At 38.6% G+C, this 20,551-nt stretch overlaps 1 protein-coding gene across 2 annotated transcripts in view; it reads right to left on the minus strand.

The window, feature by feature from the left end:
• LOC117083693 (cytochrome P450 2C18) overlaps nt 1-17,872 on the minus strand; it is a 36,988-nt gene extending 19,116 nt beyond the window's left edge. Inside the window, exons 1-5 of one of the 2 annotated variants that reach the window (XM_033211640.1) lie at nt 17,502-17,872; nt 14,299-14,461; nt 13,955-14,104; nt 9,695-9,855; nt 3,951-4,127 (exon numbers count right to left, since the gene is read on the minus strand). In XM_033211640.1, the coding sequence (XP_033067531.1) occupies nt 3,951-4,127; nt 9,695-9,855; nt 13,955-14,104; nt 14,299-14,461; nt 17,502-17,669 (819 nt within the window). In that variant the 5' untranslated portion in view covers nt 17,670-17,872. The remainder of the gene's footprint in view (nt 1-3,950; nt 4,128-9,694; nt 9,856-13,954; nt 14,105-14,298; nt 14,462-17,501) is intronic. The other variant, XM_033211650.1, reaches the window with a different exon arrangement.
• Between the last annotated feature and the right edge of the window lie 2,679 nt (nt 17,873-20,551).

Here is a 20,551-nt window from a genome sequence, read left to right on the forward strand (position 1 = left end):
AAGGCCAGGAAGGAGAGTAGAGCACTTGTAAACCAATAGTAATATTTCCGTCTGCTTAAGTGAATTTGAAAAATCAGTGGTTATGTACAAATAGCTTATCAAAATTAAGCTAGTTGATAAAAAACATTGTTGAAAGAAATTAAAGAAGACCTAGGCCGGGCGCGGTGCTCAAGCCTGTAATCCCAGCACTTTGGGAGGCCGAGATGGGCGGATCACGAGGTCAGGAGATCGAGACCATCTGGTAACACGGTGAAACCCGTCTCTACTAAAAATACAAAAACTAGCCGGGCGAGGTGGCGGGCGCCTGTAGTCTCAGCTACTCGGGAGGCTGAGGCAGGAGAATGGCATGAACCTGGAAGGCGGAGCTTGCAGTGAGCTGAGATCTGGCCACTGCACTCCAGTCCCGGCGACAGAGCGAGACTCCGCCTCAAAAAAAAAAAAAAAAAAAAAAAAAAGAAGACCTAAATAAAAGGAAAGACATCCCGTCTTCATCCATTGGAAGACTTAATATTGTTAAAATGGCATTACTTCTCAAATTGATCTACAGATTCAAAGTGATCCATATCAAAATATTTGCTATCTTTTTAATAGAAATTGACAAGATTACCATAAAATTCACGTGGAACTTTACATAACCAAAATAGCTAAGAACCAAAACAATCTTAGGAAAGAACAAAACTGGAGAACTGACACTTTCCAATTTCAAAACTTACATAAAAGCTACCATCATCTAGGTGCATGGTTCACTTCTGTAATCCCAGCAATCTGGGAGGCCAAGACGGGCAGACTGCTTGAGGCTAGTAGTTGGAGACCAGCCTGGACAAAACAGCAAAACCCTGTCTCTGCTAAAAATACAATAAATTAGCTGGCTGTAGTGGCACATGCCTGTAATCCCAGCTACTCAGGAGGCTGAGGTAGGAGAATCACCTGAGCCCAGGAGGTAGAGGCCAAGATCATACCACTGCACTACAGCCTGAGCAACCAGAGTGAGACCTTGTCTCAAAAAAAAAAAAAAAGTACTGTCATACTGGCATAAAGAAAGCCATATAGATCAATTAAATAGAATTGAGAGTCTAAAAATAAATCCCTGTGTTTGTAGTCAACTGATTTCAACAAATGTACCATGATCACTCAATGGGGAATAAATGTCTTTTCAACAAATGGTACTAGGACAACTGAATATGCACATGCAAAGAATGAAGTTGTACCCGTACCTCACACTATAACCAAAAATTGACTCAGAATGGATCTTAGACCCAAATGTAAAAGTTAAACTTATAAAACCATTAGAAGAAAACTTGGGGTGAATCTTTGTGATATTGGACTAAGTAATCATTTCTTAAACATGACAAGAAAATTGCAAGAAACCAAGCAAATAAATTGGATTTCACAAAAATTAAAAGCTTGTATTTTGAAAGACACTACTAAGAAAGTGAAAGATACTTGACAAAATGGGAGAAAATATCTTTAAATAACATCTGATAAGGGACTTTTATTTAGAATATATAAAAACATTTCCATCTCAATAATTTCAAAAATATAATAACCTAATTTTAAAATGGACAAAAGATCTGAATATATTTTTCTCCAAAGACATGTACAAATGAACAATAACCAAGAGAAAAGATTATTTGGTGTAAGGAAAATGCAAACCAAACCACATGGAACCAACTCACCCCACTGGGATGGCTGGAATCAAAAAGATAAGAAGCATTAGCAAGGTTGTGGAGAAAGTGGAACCCTCAAAACATTGTAGTGAGAATACGAAATGGTGCAGCAAATTTCATGCCTAGGTTTTCTTCTGAGAGTTTTATATTTTTAGCTCTTACATTTAGGTCTTTGATCCAGCCACAGTTTCTCCAAAGATTAAGCATACAGTTGCTGTATGATCCAGCAATTCCACAGCCAAGTATATACCCAAGAGAAATAAAAACTTATCTATACACAAAAACTTGTACACAAATGTCCATACCAACATTATTCATAACAGCCAAAACAGAAACAATCAAAACCATCAACTAATGAATGGAAATATAAAATATGATATAGCCACACCCAAATATTATTTGACCATATAAAGGAATGAGGTACTGATACATGCTACGTCAATGAATCTTGAAAACATTGTGCTAAGTGACAGAAGTCAGACAAAAAAGACCACATACTGTGTAATTTCATGTATATGAAATGTCTAGAATAGCAAATCTATAGAGAAAGAAAGTATATTAGATTGCCTAGAGCCACCCCAATATGGGGTGACTGTTCAGCATATGGTTTTCTTTTCAGGGTGATGGAAATGTTCTGTAATTGATTGTGGTGGTGGCTGCACAGCTCTGTGACAAATACTAAAACTGTTGAATTGTATTTAAAATGTATGAGGGTACAATATGTGAATTAAACTCAATAAAAATGTTATGAAAAATAAAATAAGCTAGATTCTAAATATTATAGTGAGGTCAAAGGAACAACACACTTTTTAAATATAGTAACGAGGACACAGCCACTGGTCACTGAAACACCATAGACCTTACAATTCTCCTTAACTTGGAATTAACGGAGAGGATTCATAGCATTAAGGAAAGCCCTCTAAATGTGTACAAAAATGGAGAACTCATATAGTTTCATTTTTCTGGCAAAGTGTCCATATTTTAATGAGATTCTCAAATTAATTAGACCCCAGAACCATTGAACTAGCAGCAGAGAAGGTGGAGAGTAAGAATAATTTGCTTCTTCCCTTCTCCAGCTTCCTCAAAGTATCTCATCTTCTTCACTTCGCTCTCTCTAGAACACATTATTCGAGCAGTCCTGCTAACATTCCATGGGCAATTTCATGAAAGTCACCTTCATTAGCATCTTTGACTCCATGCCATTTTCACCTACTGGCTGATTCTTCATTTCCACCCAGTGCTGTAAAGTGGTTGAATAAAATAATGGTGACCTCACAGGAAGAATTTTCTTCCCTAGAGTTAACTCTTTTCAGTTTGTTCTGGATTGGGCCGCTTCTCAGTTCAAAGAGTACTTTGCACCTTAGTGTCCTGATGGTATCTATATTACCCTTCTCAGTTTCCATATTGACCCTACCCCTATTATTCATCATTTGGCTCCTATCTGATCCTCTAACTGAAACTAATATCTATAGATTTTTGGCAATATGACAAAATGGACAACTTGATTTTATATCAGAATCTGTGTTTCTGTAGCCCACACTTTCAGCAAGCTGAAATTCAAAGATATGAAAAGTCTTGTAGCAAGTTTTTTACCTCCATTCTCATTGTACATATCCTTCTACACAACTCCTAGGATTATTTTCTCTAATAATTATATGCATTCCACTCTTGTTAGGGCTCACACATACACCTGATCAAATCAAAACTCTCCATCCCAGCATTCAGGTTTGTAGGTTAGATACCTCCAGTTCCATATGTGTCCAGATTTACTTTTGGTTCCATTCAGTTAAGGCCTACCTTCTCCATCTCTTTGCCACCACACACCTCTGAACCTCTCATCACACTGTTCTGCACACCAAAAAATTGACTGCCTCGTTATTCATTGTAAATATTTTAAGATTTACACCAAACATCAGGACATGCAGGAGGCCCATTTAGGTTAAAGCCTTTCACCTAACTCTCCCATATGCTGTGTGATATGATCATGCCCACTTTCAATTTATGACTATATATTTTGCATTTTCTAACTTATTTGTATTTCCCTTTCATCTGAGGCATGTATTCCGTCTTTCATCAGATAAATTATTAGTACCTAAAAATATTGCTCACATATTCTAATTGTTTAACAATTCAAATATAAATTCTCCATGATGCTTCACCCAGATCCATACTCATAATAAGTACTTAAAGTGCTCATGAAGAGTTTCTTGCCTCACCATTTAAGCAATCATTATAGAACTAATCAATGAACCACAAGATGTAGGCAAACAAATAACATTTTACCTGTTCCATTTTGATCAGGAAACAATCAATAAAGTCCCGAGGATTGTCCATGTCCAGGGATTCTTGATGTTCTTTTATTCTCTCCAAAACATAACTTTTAACATAAGCAAAATTTTTAACTACTTTGTTATGACTTCCTGGGAGATAATCGATGAGAGCAGGGAAATTATTGCAGACCTTAAAGATTTTTTAAAATTAATTAAATTAAACACATGTATTGAAGACATATACAATAAGTTAACTGCTGGTTTAAAACTGAAGTAAATTTTTAAAAATTATCTCCCTCTTTAAGAGGAGCATTTGAGTGTATGTACAAAGTAGTCCTCTATACTGATAGAAAGATTGAAGTTAGAAAATTCTCAACAAGCGATCAAAGATGATAATTTCCTACACTCATATATTGTTTTCAGAATATTAAAATATCTTCATGTCAATTATCTCCTTTTTTACATTAATTTTTCTCTATAGCCTTGAAATATAGAATGACATGAATTGCTTTAATTCCCATTTTGCAGATAAGAACAGAGGTTAAGGAAATTTGAATAACATGAAATAGACCACAAAGCTGTTCCCTGCTATTTCTACTCCTAACAGGAAGCCTCAGAAATAGAATCACTCTTTCGTAACTGGGAGGGGTACAAAGATACCATAAAATGTAATTCAGCATTTTACGGATAAGTACCTATACACCAGAGTAGTTAAGATACTTCCGTGAGTAGTTAAGATAATCACACAATTATCTTTTAGACAGAGTTCAGGACATGCTAGCTCAGCACAGGGCAAAACTGTAATTTTTTAATGATTCATACACCCCAAAACCCAATCATTTTGTCATCTTAACCTTAATTGCCTTGCTGAAGCAGCAAACACTCCTATCCTATTCAGAACTTCCTGGTAGCATCTGTGCTCCCAAACATTCTCCCCTTTTGCCAAATAATGTGATGAAGAGGTCTCTAGGTGTAAATTAGAGGAAAAGCCTGTGAGTAATGCCAGCTTTTCAACAAGGGACTTGGATTTCCATTGAGTGTGTGCTTTTGGACAGTCACCAAAGTACTGCCAGAAACTGGATTTGGGGGTTTGGTGGAAAAAAAAAAAAAACACTAGCTAATGGGCTTGAATTCCAGCTCTATATTCAGGCATTTATTTTCTTGTCTGTAAAATAAAGAAATCATCTATCTTTCCCAGATATTAATGCCACAACGCTAAGATATGGACAAGCTGTAGTGTTCAACCACTCACTTCACAGAGTAATAATGCCTACAAAATTGGCACAAAAGACAGTTCCACGGGCCCATCTCTCCAAGAAAACACCCAAAAATTCAAACAAAAAGTCAGAATCAACTTTAACAGAACTCTGGAAATCAGTCAAAGGTTTACAGCAAGCAAGAGAAAGCTGAATAAAGAAAACGGCAACTTAAAAATAGTAGAAAAGCTTTGTGGGTTTATTTTTATTTTTGTTTTAAGTTCCAAGGTACATGTGTTGGATGTGAAGGTTTGTTACATAGATAAATGTGTGCCACGGTAGTTTGCTGCACCTATAAACTCATCACCTAGGTATTAAGCCCTGCACACATTAGCTATTTTTCCTAATGCTCTCCCAACCCCCCAACAGGCCCTAGTGTGTGTTGTTCCCCTCCCTGTGTCCATGTGATCTCATTGTTCAGCTCCCACTTATAAGTGAGAATATGTGGTGTTTGGTTTGCTGCTCCTGCATTAGTTTGCTGATGATAATGGCTTCCAGCTCCACCCATGTCCCTGGAAAGGACATAATCTCATTCCTTTTTATGGCTACATAGTATTCCATGATGTATATGTAAGCTTTGTGGTATGTTTATTTGCTCTTGTCCCACCTCCCTCATCAGCTTGGCAGTGATCTTGTCAAAGGCAGCCCTGTTCCCAGTGGAGGACCCTGGTTCCTGGTTCCAGAGAGACCACAGAAGACCTTACTTGCAAAAAATTATGTTTCTCTTTCTCACCTGTCTGAGGACTACCATGGGCTAACATGAGGCACTCACCTTTGTTTCACCTGATTCAAAATTCACTCAGGATGGAAAAGCAATGGCCATTTCTCAAAAACCTTCTAAGACAAATGAACAACCCAAAGCTACCTGGGGCAAATGATAACAGTTGAGGCACACAGTACAGCACTAAAATCCTGAAAATAAAAGCTGGGAGACAGTTTCTTTCGAAAACTGGGATGCTCAAAAGTGCCTATGTATACTAAGAAATTTAGAAAGTTAACAACATGCCCAGAGCAGGCCAGGCTAATTAGAAAAATGTGAGAAGATCCTGAACTTTCACCTCTGGCTGATATTCAGGCTCAACTTAAGCAGTAAGTGAAGGCTATGACAAGGAGTGCTCCAACCAATCTGAAAGACCGGCCTGCCTCCCTCCCTCCTTCCCTTCCTCCCTCCCTCCCTCCTTTCCTTCCTTCCTTCCTTCGTTTCTTCCCTTACTTCCTTCCATCTTTCTTCTGCTATTTATATATATAAATACATATGATTTTTCCATGTCTCTTTTTTGCCTGTCCACATTTAAGAAAATTTCTGTCAAAACTATCTGAACATAAGCTAAAGAAAAGACTTCAGAAACCACACATGATTTGCAAAAATAGTTTTGAAAAGTCACTAAAGAAAGATATAGCCTTCAGAAGAAGAAGAAGAAGGAAAAAAAAAAAACTATAGCAGGCAACAAAACACCCTAAAGAGAGGAAAGACTCTGATTTCCAGCATTACCACATAAGAGTATCCAAAATTTCCAGTTTTCAAACATTCACTTCACAGCTTGGTACATACAAAGTTTTTGACTGGGATTGGGGCAAGATGGCCAAATAGGAACAGCTCCAGTCTGGAGCTCCCAGCGAGACCAATGCAGGCCAGTGCCTTCTTCTGCATTTCCAGCTGAGGTGCCCGGTTCATCTCATTGGGACTGGTTAGACCGTGGGTGCAGCCCACAGAGGGCAAGCAGAAGCAGGGTAGGGAATTGGCTCACCTAGGAAGCACAACAGGTCAGGGAACTCCCTCCCCTAGCCAAGGGAAGCCGTGAGGGACAGTGCTATCTGGCCCAGATACTACACTTTTCCCATGGTCTTTGCAACACGCAAACTAGGAGATTCCTTCAGGTGCCTACACCACAAGGGCCCTGGATTTCAAGCACAAAACTGAGTGGCTGTTTGGGCAGACACCAAGCTAGATGCAGAAGTCTTTTTTTCATACCCCAATGGTGCCTGAATTCCAGTGAGACAGAACCATTCACACCCCTGGAAATGGGGCTGAAGCCAGGAAACCAAGTTGTCTAGCTCAGAGGATCCCACTCTCATGGGGCCGAACAAGCTAAGATCCAGTGGCTTGAAATTCTCGCTGCCAGCACAGCAGTCTGAAGTCCACCTGGGATGCTCGAGCTTAATGGGAGGGAGGGGTGTCCACCATTACTGAGGTTTGAGTAGGCGGTTTTCCCCTCACAGTGTAAACAAAGCCTCTGGGAAGTTGAGTCTGGGCAGAGCCCACCACAGCACCACAAAGCCCCTGTAGCCAGACTGCCTCTATAGACTTATTTCTGGGCAGGGCGTCTCTGAAAGAAAGGCAGCAGTCCCAGTCAGGGGCCTATAGATAAAACTACCTCTCCCTGGGACAGAGCACCTGGGGGAAGGGGCAGCTGTGGGCACAGCTTCAGCAGACTTAAACGTTTCTGCCTGATGGCTCTGAAGAGAGCAGCAGATCTCCCAGCACAGCACTCAAGCTCTGCCAAGGTACAGACTGCCTCAAGTGGGTCCCTGGCCCCTGAGCCTCCTGACAGGGAGATACCTCTCAGCAGGGGTCAACAGACATGTCATACAGGAGAGTTCTGGGTGGCATCTGGCTGGTGCCCCACTGGGATGAAGCTTCCAGAGGAAGGAGCAGGCAGCAATCTTTGCTATTCTGCAGCCTCCGCTGGTGATACCCAGGCAAACAGTGTCTGGAGTGGACCTCCAGCAAACTCCAGCAGACCTGTAGAAGAGGGCCTGACAGAAGGAAAACTAACAAACAGAAAGCAATACCAACAACATCAACAAAAAGGACGACCACACAAAAACTCCATTCGAAGGTCACCAACAGCAAAGACCAAAAGTAGATAAATCCATGAAGATGAGGAAAAACCAGCACAAAAAGGCTGAAAATTCCAAAAACCAGAATGCCTCTTCTCCTCCAAAGGATCACAACTCCTCGCCAGCAAGGGAACAAAACTGGATGGAGAATGAGTTTGACAAATTGACAGAAGTAGGTTTCAGAAGATGTGTAATAACAAACTCCTCCAAGCTAAAGGATTATGTTCTAACCCAATGCAAGGAAACTAAGGACCTTGATAAAAAGAGGAATTGCTAACTAGAATAACCAGTTTCGAGAAGAACATAAATGACCTGATGGAGCTGAAAAACAAAGCACAAGAACTTCATGAAGCATACACAAGTATCAATAGCCAAATCTATCAAGCAGAAGAAAGGATATCAGAGATTGAAGATCAACTTAATGAAATAAAGTGAGAAGACAAGATTAGAGAAAAAAGAACAAAAAGGAATGAACAAAGTCTCCAAGAAATATGGGACTATGTGAAAAGATCAAACCTATGTTTGATTGGTGTATCTGAAAGTGACAGAAGAATGGAACCAAGTTGGAAAACACACTTCAGGATATTATCCAGGAGAACTTCCCCAACCCAGCAAGACAAGCCAACATTCAAATTCGGGAAATACAGAGAACATCACAAAGATACTCCTGGAGAAGAGCAACCCCAAGACACATAATCATCAGATGCACCAAGGTGAAGTGAAGGAAAAAATGTCAAGGCAGCCAGAGAGAAAGGTCGGGTTACCCACAAAGGGAGCCCATTAGACTAACAGCAGATCTCTGTGCAGAAACCCTACAAGCCAGAAGAGAGTGGGGGCCATATTCAACATTTTTAAAGAAAAGAATTTTCCCGGGCGCGGTGGCTCAAGCCTGTAATCCCAGCACTTTGGGGGCCGAGACGGGCGGATCACGGGTCAGGAGATCGAGACCATAAGGCTAACACAGTGAAACCCCGTCTCTACTAAAAATACAAAACTAGCCGGGCGAGGTGGCGGGCGCCTGTAGTCCCAGCTACTCGGGAGGCTGAGGCAGGAGAATGGCGTAAACCCAGGAGGCGGAGCTTGCAGTGAGCTGAGATCCGGCCACTGCACTCCAGTCCGGGCGACAGAGCGAGACTCCGCTTCAAAAAAAAAAAAAAAAAAAAAAAAGAAAAGAATTTTCAACCCAGAATTTCATATCCAGCCAAACTAAGCTTCATAAGTGAAGGGGAAATAAAATCCTTTACAGACAAGCAGATGCTGAGAGAGTTCACGTCCTTTGCAGGGACATGGATGAAGCTGGAAACCATCATTCTCAGCAAACTAACACAGAAACAGAAAACAAAACACCACATGTTCTCACTCATAAGTGGGAGTTGAACAATGAGAACACTTGGGCACAGGGAGGGGAACATCACACACCAGGGCTTGTTGGGTGGTAGGGGGTAAGGGGAGGGATACCATTAGGAGAAATACCTAATGTAGATGACAGGTTGATGGGTGCAGCAAACCAGCATGGCACATGTATACCTATGTAACAAATCTGCCCATTCTGCACATGTATCCCAGAACTTAAAGTATAATTTTAAAAATTTAAAAAATTTTCGACTGTCTGATATAATAACAAAAATAATATCATAGGAGGAGAAGCTCTTGATCTCACCTGGATCCATGGGGAGCTCAGAATCCTGAGGTTTTCATTGAATTTTTCCATCAAGTTAAGAAATCTCTGATCTTTATAATCAAATCGATTATGGAAAATAACAGAGCAGATCACATTGCAGGGAGCACAGCCCAGGATGAAAGTGGGATCACAGGGTGAGGCTAAAGGATTGGAAATATTTTAAATTACCATTAAAAAATATATATAGATATAGATATAGATATATAAAATACTTTGTCTTGGATAACAGGGAAAAGTAATTTTAGAAACTCTAAACTAATACCTACCTAGAAATTCTCTTATCAACACAAACTACAGTATATTGAAATTTAATACCTCACTTTTTCCTTAAAATTGAATTAATCATTCCATCCTAGCTGTTTAATAATGGTTTTCCAAATACTGCATTTACTTCACTGCCTTTCTTTATACAATTCTGACCCAAGATGCCTGTTATTTTGAAGAGAAAACAAACAAATTTAAAGAGGCCACATGTAAAACCACCTGATAATTCAAGTTATCAGTGCAGAATAACATTTATCTGGAAAGCTAGTAGACAATTGATTGATAGAGGAAGGGAGAAAATAGGAACCTGAAAACCTCTTCTATATAATGAATAGTTGAAGTAACTGTGTGTAGAACCAGCAGAGGGGGAGACTAAAGAGAGAAACAGTATGGGAAAATTCAGATTGATGGAACAAATGTAAAAAAGCAAAAGTCATCTATGTTATACAAGAAAAAAGTTAACACAAATGAACACAAATAAGAAGATAGACTGGTTTGCCTAAAATAAAAGTAAATAAGAAACTTTCATTTCAAACCTAAATTACAAATAGGGCAGACAGAAAAACTTAAATTGATAAATGGAATCCTTTTGTTTCCTTATTTCGATATTGAAAGAAAAAAAAAGAATTTCCAGCTCTAAGAAATTGTGTCTATTATCACTGGGCACTATCTTCAATTTATTTGAACAAAGCCTGACCTCTTATAGAATCCTCGGTTATTGTTACATCTAGCCATCCAAAAAAATACCTTATGTTATTATAAATTTTTTAATTTGATCATCATTTAGGTAATTTCATCATTTCACAAATCAATAAATTATTACAGAGGAAAGTGATTATTTGTGAGAAATTTTTAAATAAAATTGTTATAATCAAATCATCAATGAACTTTACACGTGAGAGTATCATAAATTTAATTAAGAGTGACTTGTACAAAAATGCTGTGTGGTAATGATGTGGAATTAAATAATAGGACTCTGTTTAGTTTACTGCTCCTATGCCAGGCTTTTTTTCAGCTGAAACATGCCAGGGCACTAAGTTTTCAGAAAATATTTTATTCTAGTCTGGAAGGCAGGGGATAATTTGGGATTATTAGTTTGAGATTTCTGTGTGTGTGTGCATGCACGCGCACGTGTGTTTTTACATGCCCGTGCACGTGATATTCACAGTGAAAATCTGGTTTCTGATCTTTCCTTTCACTTCAATTGGGGGAGTATATTAGGCTGTTCTTGAATTGCTATAAAGAAATACCTAAGACTAGGTAATTTATAAGAAAAGAGGTTTAATTGGCTCGCAGTTCTGCAGGCTGTGCAGGAAGCATGATGCAATCATGACAGAAGCAAAGTAGGAGCTTGCACTCACATGGCAAAAGCCAAAGCAAGAGAGGGAGGCGGGAGGTGCTACACACTTTAAAATGACTAGATTTCATGAAAACTCACTTGCTATCATGAGGAAAATACCAAAAGGGATGGTGCTAAACTATTCATGAAAAATCCAACCCCATAATCCAATCACCTCTCACCAGGCCCCACCTCCAGTATGGGGATTACATTTCAATATAAGATTTGAATGGGAACACACATCCATACTATATCAGGCAGATAATAAAAATTAGGATAATTTGTAATCCAAGCTGAAAATCAGACTTATTATGACAAGAACATTATAGGTGAGTCCAACTGGGATGGGGAGAGGATAAATAACTTTTAATCCCAAATCCAATTGTCTTAATATTCACTGAGGATTTTGTTTCTATTTAGATTTGGTGAGGTCAACAGATCAGGTAGCCCCAGAACAGACTGCCCTTGAAAAGACAGTTCATTGCTCGCAGTTCCTAGAGGAGGGGCACTCCACACCATATTGAGGGTGCAGGGAGCCACATGGGGAAGTACCAGGGTTGGTCAGGAGGCAGCAAGAGCAAAAAGAAACCATGGGGCTGAGCCTTCATTGGTGTTTTCACAGGAAGAAATGAGTGAGATAGGGTGGATAGACTGAGTAAGCCTGGGAATAGATAGTTTGAACAATTTCTGTGGGCTCTGGAATTATAGGAGTGGTCCATAGTTGTCCCATAACTGGCTCTGTAATGATTTAAGACAAGGAGAATACAGGCAGCACTCTGTATCCATGGTGTGTCATGAATTCAACTAACCCCAAATCAAAAATATTCAGAGCAAAAACAAGTATCTGTACAGAACATGTACAGACCTTTTTTCTTGTCAATATTCTCTAATATTGGGAAATATTATAAATAATATTGTCAATATTCTCCAAATATATGGCAAATATTATGCCATATTTAAGGGACTTGAGCATATGTGGATTTTGGTATCCAAGAGGAGTTCTAGAACAATGTCTTACTGATAAGGAGGGACAACTATATTGGATTCATGTGTGAGAGTTTGATAAAGAAGGTGGATGGGGCTCTGGCTCTGGAGAGTTTGCTTTGTAAATCAGAGACATGCTGTGGACAAGATATTTGCTATCTCTAGGAACTGTCTGACTTTGGGAGGGGCAGTCCCTTCTAGGACCACAAAATCCCCAAGATGTCAAAGCATCATAAAAAAATAGAAAATAGGCCGGGCGCGGTGGCTCAAACCTGTAATCCCAGCACTTTGGGAGGCCGAGACGGGCGGATCACGAGGTCAGGAGATCGAGACCATCCTGGCTAACATGGTGAAACCCCATCTCCACTAAAAAATACAAAAAAAAAAAAACTAGCTGGGCGAGGTGGCGGGCGCCTATAGTCCCAGCTACTCGGGAGGCTGAGGCAGGAGAATGGCATAAACCTGGGAGGCGGAGCTTGCAGCGAGCTGAGATCCGGCCACTGCACTCCAGCCTGGGCGGCAGAGCCAGACTCTGTCTCAAAAAAAAAAAAAAATATAGAAAATAAAAAACATGATTAATACACAAACAAAGATGAAGGAAAATACAAACAAAGCTGAATACAGAGCTAATGTACAACTAGGGAAGGTAGGATAAAGAGTTATTAATAATACTTAAAATTTATTTAAATAAACATTTTATAATTTGGCATTTTTTTAATTGAAAGACTGTTATAGCATATATTTTCTTAAAATATATAAAACATTACAGTAAATAGTAACATTAAATACTCCAGCTGATCATTTTAATTAGTTCTTAATTAACAGGGAAATTAAAATTGATAAAAGCTACACTAAAGATGCCTAGTCTCTTAAAACCATAGATAAGCATCATTATGGTAGAAATTGTAGATATAGACCTCAGAAGAAACCCCCAGATATGTTAGTGAGGCTGACTGTACAAATATAGACCAACAAAATGAAAGTACACGTCAGTTGTTCCATGCCTAAAAGATGTAAAGAAGTCATTCCCACTATGTCTGTGCCACAAGTATTCCCTGGTGAAATGTTCTAGAATAGATAATCCAGAATTACACTATGGGAAAAACATTGCTCTTTAATAATTTGAAAAAAATGAGACAAAATCTTCTAAATTAATTCTGTAATGATTTGAAAACAAACCAAGCCTGGGACAGAATAGGATTAAATAAGACTTTTATACTCACACTGTATGCACAGTCATTGTGTACAAACATAACAAGCATAGGTGCACAAAAGCTCCCTTGGCTCTCTGCTTCAAACCTCCCCCCTCCATATGAGGACTGACAATCACTGCCTATCATGAGAGATCTAGCCACCCCTAGGAGATTTCCAGGGATGTCATTAGAGAAGATAGCAGTCTGTTAATGTCAGAGTATTGCATATTTCAAGATAGCTAGAACACAGGTCTTGAAATGTTCTCAACATATAGAAATGATAAATGTTCAATGTGAGGCATATCCTAAACACCCTAACTTGATCATTACACATTCTGTACATGTAACAAAATATTACATGTACCCCCATAAATATGTATAAAGGTTATGTATCAATTTTAAAATAAATCAAAATAAATTTTAGAAAACATTTTTCAGGGAAAAAAAAAAGTCACTCACCATTGGTTTTTCTCAATTCCTCCACAAGGCAGAGGGCTTCCTCTTGAACACGGTCCTCGATGCTCCTTTTCCCCATCCCAAAATTCCGCAGAATCATGAGGGAAAAACGCCGGATCTCCTTCCATCTTTTTCCATTGCTGAAAAGGATTCCTAACAGAACAGAAAACAGAAACTAGGAGGGAGATTCCAAACAAGGACAAGAGAGCTGACACTTGGCAGCCACGTGGATGGGTCAAGTTCTGCCTCAGGAGCTCTTCAAGCCTCTGTTTTCCATCCTTCCCATCCCTATAACCACTGCCCAATACATACACATGTACACATACACACAATACATGCACATTTACCGAGTCCTTTATTAACTTTTTCAGCCACTGGAAAACTTCCTCTTCCAGAAAACTTCTCTCCATGATCAATCAGGGCCTCCTTCACTGCTTCATATCCATGCAACACCACAATGGGCTTCAGGCCAAAATACACAGTGAACACAGGGCCATAGACTTTTGAGAACTGAACATAGAAAAGGAGGTTCAAATAGTAGCAAAACTCAGTATTTGGTCTATATATTGTCCATGATTCAGACTGATACTAGCATCATAATGTTGATATGATTATTCTGTCAAATACAGCTTCAAATATTTGTGGATTTTACATAAAGATAATGATTATTGTTTTAGTTGCACATATACAGTGCCTTCAATGTGCCAGGCAGTGGCCCAAGAAATTAGTATGCAGGTTATTACACTTAATCATCACATCAACACTTTGAGCTAGATTTATTTATTTTACAGATAAGACAGATTAATTTTAAAGAATTTCAAATTCATTGTCAGTGTCCCACAACTGATAAACAGAAGGTCCAAATTTGAAGCCTGCTTAGTCAACCTGTGATGCCTGAGCAATTTTTCAGCTCCCAATGTGCATATTTTGATGAATAATCAGGCTCTGGGATGCTGCTTCAGGATCCCCTGCAAAGTTCCTCCCATAGGGATCCTGATGCAGGTGTCCTGTCATCTATACTAAAAAATCTGGGAGTCCTAGTCAGAGCAATTAGACTAAAGATAGAAAATATTCATATAGGAATATTCATATAGGAAAGGGTGAAGTGAAATTGTCTGTTTCCTGATGACATAATCTCATATGTAGAAAATCCTAAAAACTTCAGAACAAAAGTGCTAGAATTGATAAATTCAGTAAACTTTCAGGATACAAAATCAACATGCAAAAATCAGTGGCATTTCTATATACTAACAACAAACTACCTGAAAAAGAAATTAAGAGAACAATCCATTTACAGTAGGATCAAAAAATAAAATACTTAGGAAAAAATTTAACCAAGGAAGAGAAACATCTATATACTGAAAACTACAAATCACTGATGAAAGAAATTGAAGATGACACAGATAAATGCAAAAATATCCCATGTTCATGGATTGGAAAAACTAACAGTGGTAAAATGTCCATACTACCCAAAGCAATATACAGATTCAGTGCAATCCTTATCAAAAGTTTTATCTCATTTTTCACAGAAACAGAAAAAAAATCTCAAAATTTGTATGGAACCACAAAAGACCCCAAATAGCCGAAGCAATATTAACCAAAAAGAATAAAGCTGGAGGCATCACACTATTGAATTGCAAAATATGTTACAAAGCTATAGTAAGCAAAACAGCATACCATTGGCATAAAAACAGACACATTGATTAGAGGAAAAGGATAGAAAACCATGAAATAAGCCCACACATCTATAGTCAATTGATTTTTGACAAAGGTGCCAAGAACATACAATGGGGAAAGCACTCTTCAGCAAAGGGTGTTGGGAAAACTGGATATTCATATGCAAAAGAATAAAACAGAATCCTAATCTCACCCCTTATATAATAATTAACTCAAAATGAATTAAAATCTTAAGTATAAGACCTGAAACTAAAAACTACTAAAAGAAACCATAGAGAAAAACTCCATGTCATTGGTCTAGGCAAAGATTTATTGGATATGATCCTAAAAGCACAGGCAATGAAAGCAAAAGCAGACAAATGAGATTCTGACCACCTAAAAACCTTCTGCACGGCAAAGGAAACAAGTCATAGAGTCAAGAGACAATCCACGGATTGGGAGAAAATATTTGCAACTCAGACATAAGATAAGGGGCTAATATTCAAAATATATAGACACTCAAATTACTCAATAACAAATAATTCTATTTAAAATGAGCAAAAGGGTCAAGTGCAATGGCTCATGCCTGTAATTCCTGCACTTTGAGAGACCAAAGTGGGTGGATTGCTTGAGCCCAAGAGTTCAAGACCAGTCTGAACAACAGAGAGACCACATCTCTACAAAATATTAAAAAATTATCCAGGCATGGTGGCATACACCTGTAGTCCCTGCTACTTGGGGGACTAAGGTGGAAGGATGGCTTGAGCCCAGGAGCTCAAGGCTGCAGCAAACTGTGATCCCATCACTACACTGCAGCCTACAACAGAGCAAAACCCTGTCTCAATTAATTAATTAATTAATTAAATGGGCAAAGGATTTTAGTAGACATTTTCCAAAAGAAGACATACAAATGGCGAACAGATATATTTTTTTAAATACTCAACAAATTTAATCATCAGAGAAATGCAAATTAAAACCACAATGAGATATCTCATCACAACTTATAGATATTATTATTATCAAAAAGATAAAAAGATAACAAGTGTTGACAAAGATGTGGAATAAAGTGAACCTTGGGTATGTAAATTAGCATAGTGATTTGAGAAAACAGTATGGATGTTCCTCAAAAAACTAAAAATAGAACTATCAGATGATCCAGCAATCCCACTACCAGTGTATACCCAAAGGAATTGAAGTCAGTATGTGGAAGAGATGTCTGTACTTCCATGTTTATTGCAGTGCCATTGATAATAGCCAAAATATGGAAACAACCTAAGTGTTCATCAATAAATTAATCGATTTTGTATGTGGCATATATGTACAATGAAATGTTATTTAGCCCTTTAAAAAGGAAAAAATATTCTTATTTATGACAGCATGGATGAATCTAGAGAACATCATATTAATAAAATAAGCCAGGCATAGAGAGACAAATATCATATATGATCTCACTTCTATGTGGAATCTTAAAAAGTTGAATTCATAGAAGTAGAGATTAGAATGGTGGCTACCAGAGGCTGGCAGGTGGAAATGGGCCATATAAGGGAATGCTTTGGTCAACAGGTACAGAGTTACAGTTAGATAGGAGGAATAAGCTTGGGTGTTCTACTGGACAGCAAGGTGACTATTATTAATGTTAATGTACTGTATATTTCAAAACAGCTAAAAAAGAGGATTCTAAATGTCCTCATTACAAAGAAATGACAAATATTTGAGATGACAGATATGCTAATTACCCTGATCAATTCACAATGTATACATGTGTCAAAATGTAATACTGCACCCCATTAATATATTCAATTACCATTTATCACTTTAAAATGAAATAAAACTTTAGGAATCGTGAGGTTAAATACACCTTGTACATTACTAGAGGAGCATAAAGCCTACTTACATTGGTTAAGGATTTGCTCATGTCCTTAACATCTAACTGCAGGATATTTCCAATAATTGGGAGAGGAGTGGGGCCAGACGGGAGCCTCCCTCTTCCAGAGCTCTGTCTCCAGAGTGAAAGGAGAAACAAACAGGAGAGACAGAGCACCAGAGCCACAGCTGGATCCATTGAAGGCTTCTCTTCTTAGTAAGAAAACTGTGGGCTTTCACTTCAAGGCTTTTATAACACTCCCTGTTAATCCACCTGTGATTCTAACTCTGACTGTGACTAGTCAGTAAAAAGCACTTTAATCTCTCTTCTGAATGAACATTGGCTCACTGAAAAAGATAAAAATAAGGTGTTCTTTTTTTCTTGTTCTCATTTCCAATGCCCCACCCTGGAGATTCTGGTTTAACTAGTCTGAAGCAGAGCCCAGGTTTTTGTTTTGTTTTGTTTTGTTTTTCTTTTTTTCTTGAGCTGGAGTTTCGCTCTCGTTGCCCAGGCTGGAGTGTAAGGGCAAGATCTCAGCTCACTGTAGCCTCCACCTCCTGGGTTCGAGCGATTCTGCCTCAGCTTCCGGCGTATCTGGGATTATAGGCATGCACCACTATGCCTGGTTGATTTTGTATTTTTAGCAGAGACAGGGTTTCACCATGTTGGCCAGGTCGGTCTCGAACTCCTGCCCTCAGGTGATCCGCCCGCCTTGGCCTCCCAAAGTGCTGGGATTACAGGCATGAGCCACTGTGCCTGGCCAGGCCTAGGTTTTTTTCAAAACCCCAGGTGGATCCACTGTGCAGCCAAAATTGAGAACCAATGAAATAAATTATTTCATCAAAAAAATATTCAAAATTTTGGATTCTTAGATTGATGAACAGTTGGAAATATGACTTTGAGGGGAATCTGTGTATTATATCCCTCGTATATAAAATAATATTTATCCTATTGAGAGGAGGTAGCCAGCTTGCTTTAGGCAGGCAGTAAGGGAAGGGTCCCCAGAGAACCTCCAACCCTTCCAGGTCATTGCCCAATCCACACAAACCCCAAGCACTTACACTAGATGTTTTGTGCAGATAAGGGAACTTGCACAGAGAGCTTGCCTAAATATGCCCGCAGTGAAAAATTCCTACCTTTAACACATGTGCAGTAAGAGAATTAAATCAATATGGAGTGGCTTACACTAACAGTCCACATGCGCAATGGAAGGAAGGGGTGGAAACACCAGGAATTCACGCCTTATGCAAATAAGGATCCCAGCCTCATCAGCTTTTCTGTAAAAATCCTGGTATTCAACTGTGAAGTAGCAATCCGCAACCTGCTTTCAGGGCCTCTCTCTTTGCTGAGAGTTTTCCTTTCACTTAATAAATTCTACTCCACTCACTCTCCTGTGTCTGTGTGCGTAATTCTTCCTGCATGAGACAACAACTCGGACCTAGCTGAGCTAAGGATCAACAAGACTGCAACACTATAATGCTGTCTCAAACACTAGATCATTTTCCTTGAAAATGGATCCTTTTGAAATATTTCAGTGTAGTACTAACATTACAGCTGCCTAAACATAAAATAGCTGACAATCTCACTCATCTTAAATGGCTAAACAGATTATCAATTAACTAGCTAAGTAAACATACACACCTTTTTCCATTAAACCCCCTGGAAAACACTGGACAGCTGAGAAGATTATTTCATATTTTTCAAATGGGAAAAGGGAGACTCTAGGAGAAGAGATGACCTATTCAGTGTTCCACAGCTCATAAATGCAGGCTGGGATTTGAACTGAGATCTGATGCCCGCTGCAGTATATTATCACTTACACCTGAGCTGACTTGTGAACAGTTTTAGCAAAATAAAATAAATCCTAAAAACATTCATCAGTCTGAATCTACACCACACTGTTCACAAAATAACAGGGCTGTACATTCTCAACAGAAGAAATAAAAGCTAGGGTTTCTCCCCTCTCTGTTACTGAAGAGCTGAAACTTACTCAGTGTAACTGAGGAAAGAGCCAATCTCAGAGAATTAAGTGGGTAAGAGCTCAGAAACTATGGCTTCTCCACCTCCCGCTCGCCTCCAGACACAACTGTTTCTATTGTTTTTTTGGTCTATGTCAGAAATAATGGAATGAAATATTCCACAGCAAGGAAGGGGAACTATAGGCAGAACAACAGGCATGTGCTTCAGTGGTGAATGGGAGGTAGGGAAATCATTAAACAGACCCACAGCACAGAACAAACACAGTTGTGCAGACCTGAACAGAAGATGACATTTAGTGGTCATGAGGCTCTATATATCACTAAAATGATACACACATTTCTGGATCATTAATGGCAATGCTTGTACAAAGGCATATTCTGTAAAGATATCATTGTGGCATTCTAAATGACTAGCACAGTTATTTATTTCTATTGTATGTATTTAAGGTATACAACATTGGTAGACATAAACAGTGGAATGATTACTACAGTTAAACAAGTTTACATATTCGTCAGTTCTACAATTACCTTCTTTTTTGTGGTATAAGCACCTAAAATCTACTCTTTTAGCAGATTTTCAGGATAGTGTATTAACTATAGTGCTCTTGCTGTCTATTAGATCTTTAGAGTTATTCATCCTATCTAACCACAAATTTGGGCTCTTTGATGCACTTTTTTCCATTTTCTCCCCCTCCCACTTTTGGTAACCACCATTCTACTCTCTGTTTCTATGTATTTGACTTTTTAAAGATTTTTCATATAAGTGAAATCATGCAGTCTTTTTTCCTCTGTATCTAGCTCATATCACTTAGCATAATATCCTCCAGGTTCATTCCATGTTGATGCAAAAGGCAATATCTCCTTTTTAAGTTTAAAAAATATTCCACTGAGTATATAAATATGCACTACAATTTCTTCATCCATTTATTTGTCCATGAACACTTAGGTCATTTCCATATCTTGGCTATTGGAAATAATACTGGATTCGTGCAGTTATTTCTAACTGCAATAAGGAAAATTCAAGCTTTGTCAAGATCCCATATCAACAATGATTTATCAAACATGTTTACAGGGATTCTGACAATTCACAGAGAGTTTTTA

This window comes from Trachypithecus francoisi, unplaced genomic scaffold (genome assembly GCF_009764315.1).
Source record: "Trachypithecus francoisi isolate TF-2019V2 unplaced genomic scaffold, Tfra_2.0 Contig00382, whole genome shotgun sequence".
Taxonomy (NCBI): domain Eukaryota; kingdom Metazoa; phylum Chordata; class Mammalia; order Primates; family Cercopithecidae; genus Trachypithecus; species Trachypithecus francoisi.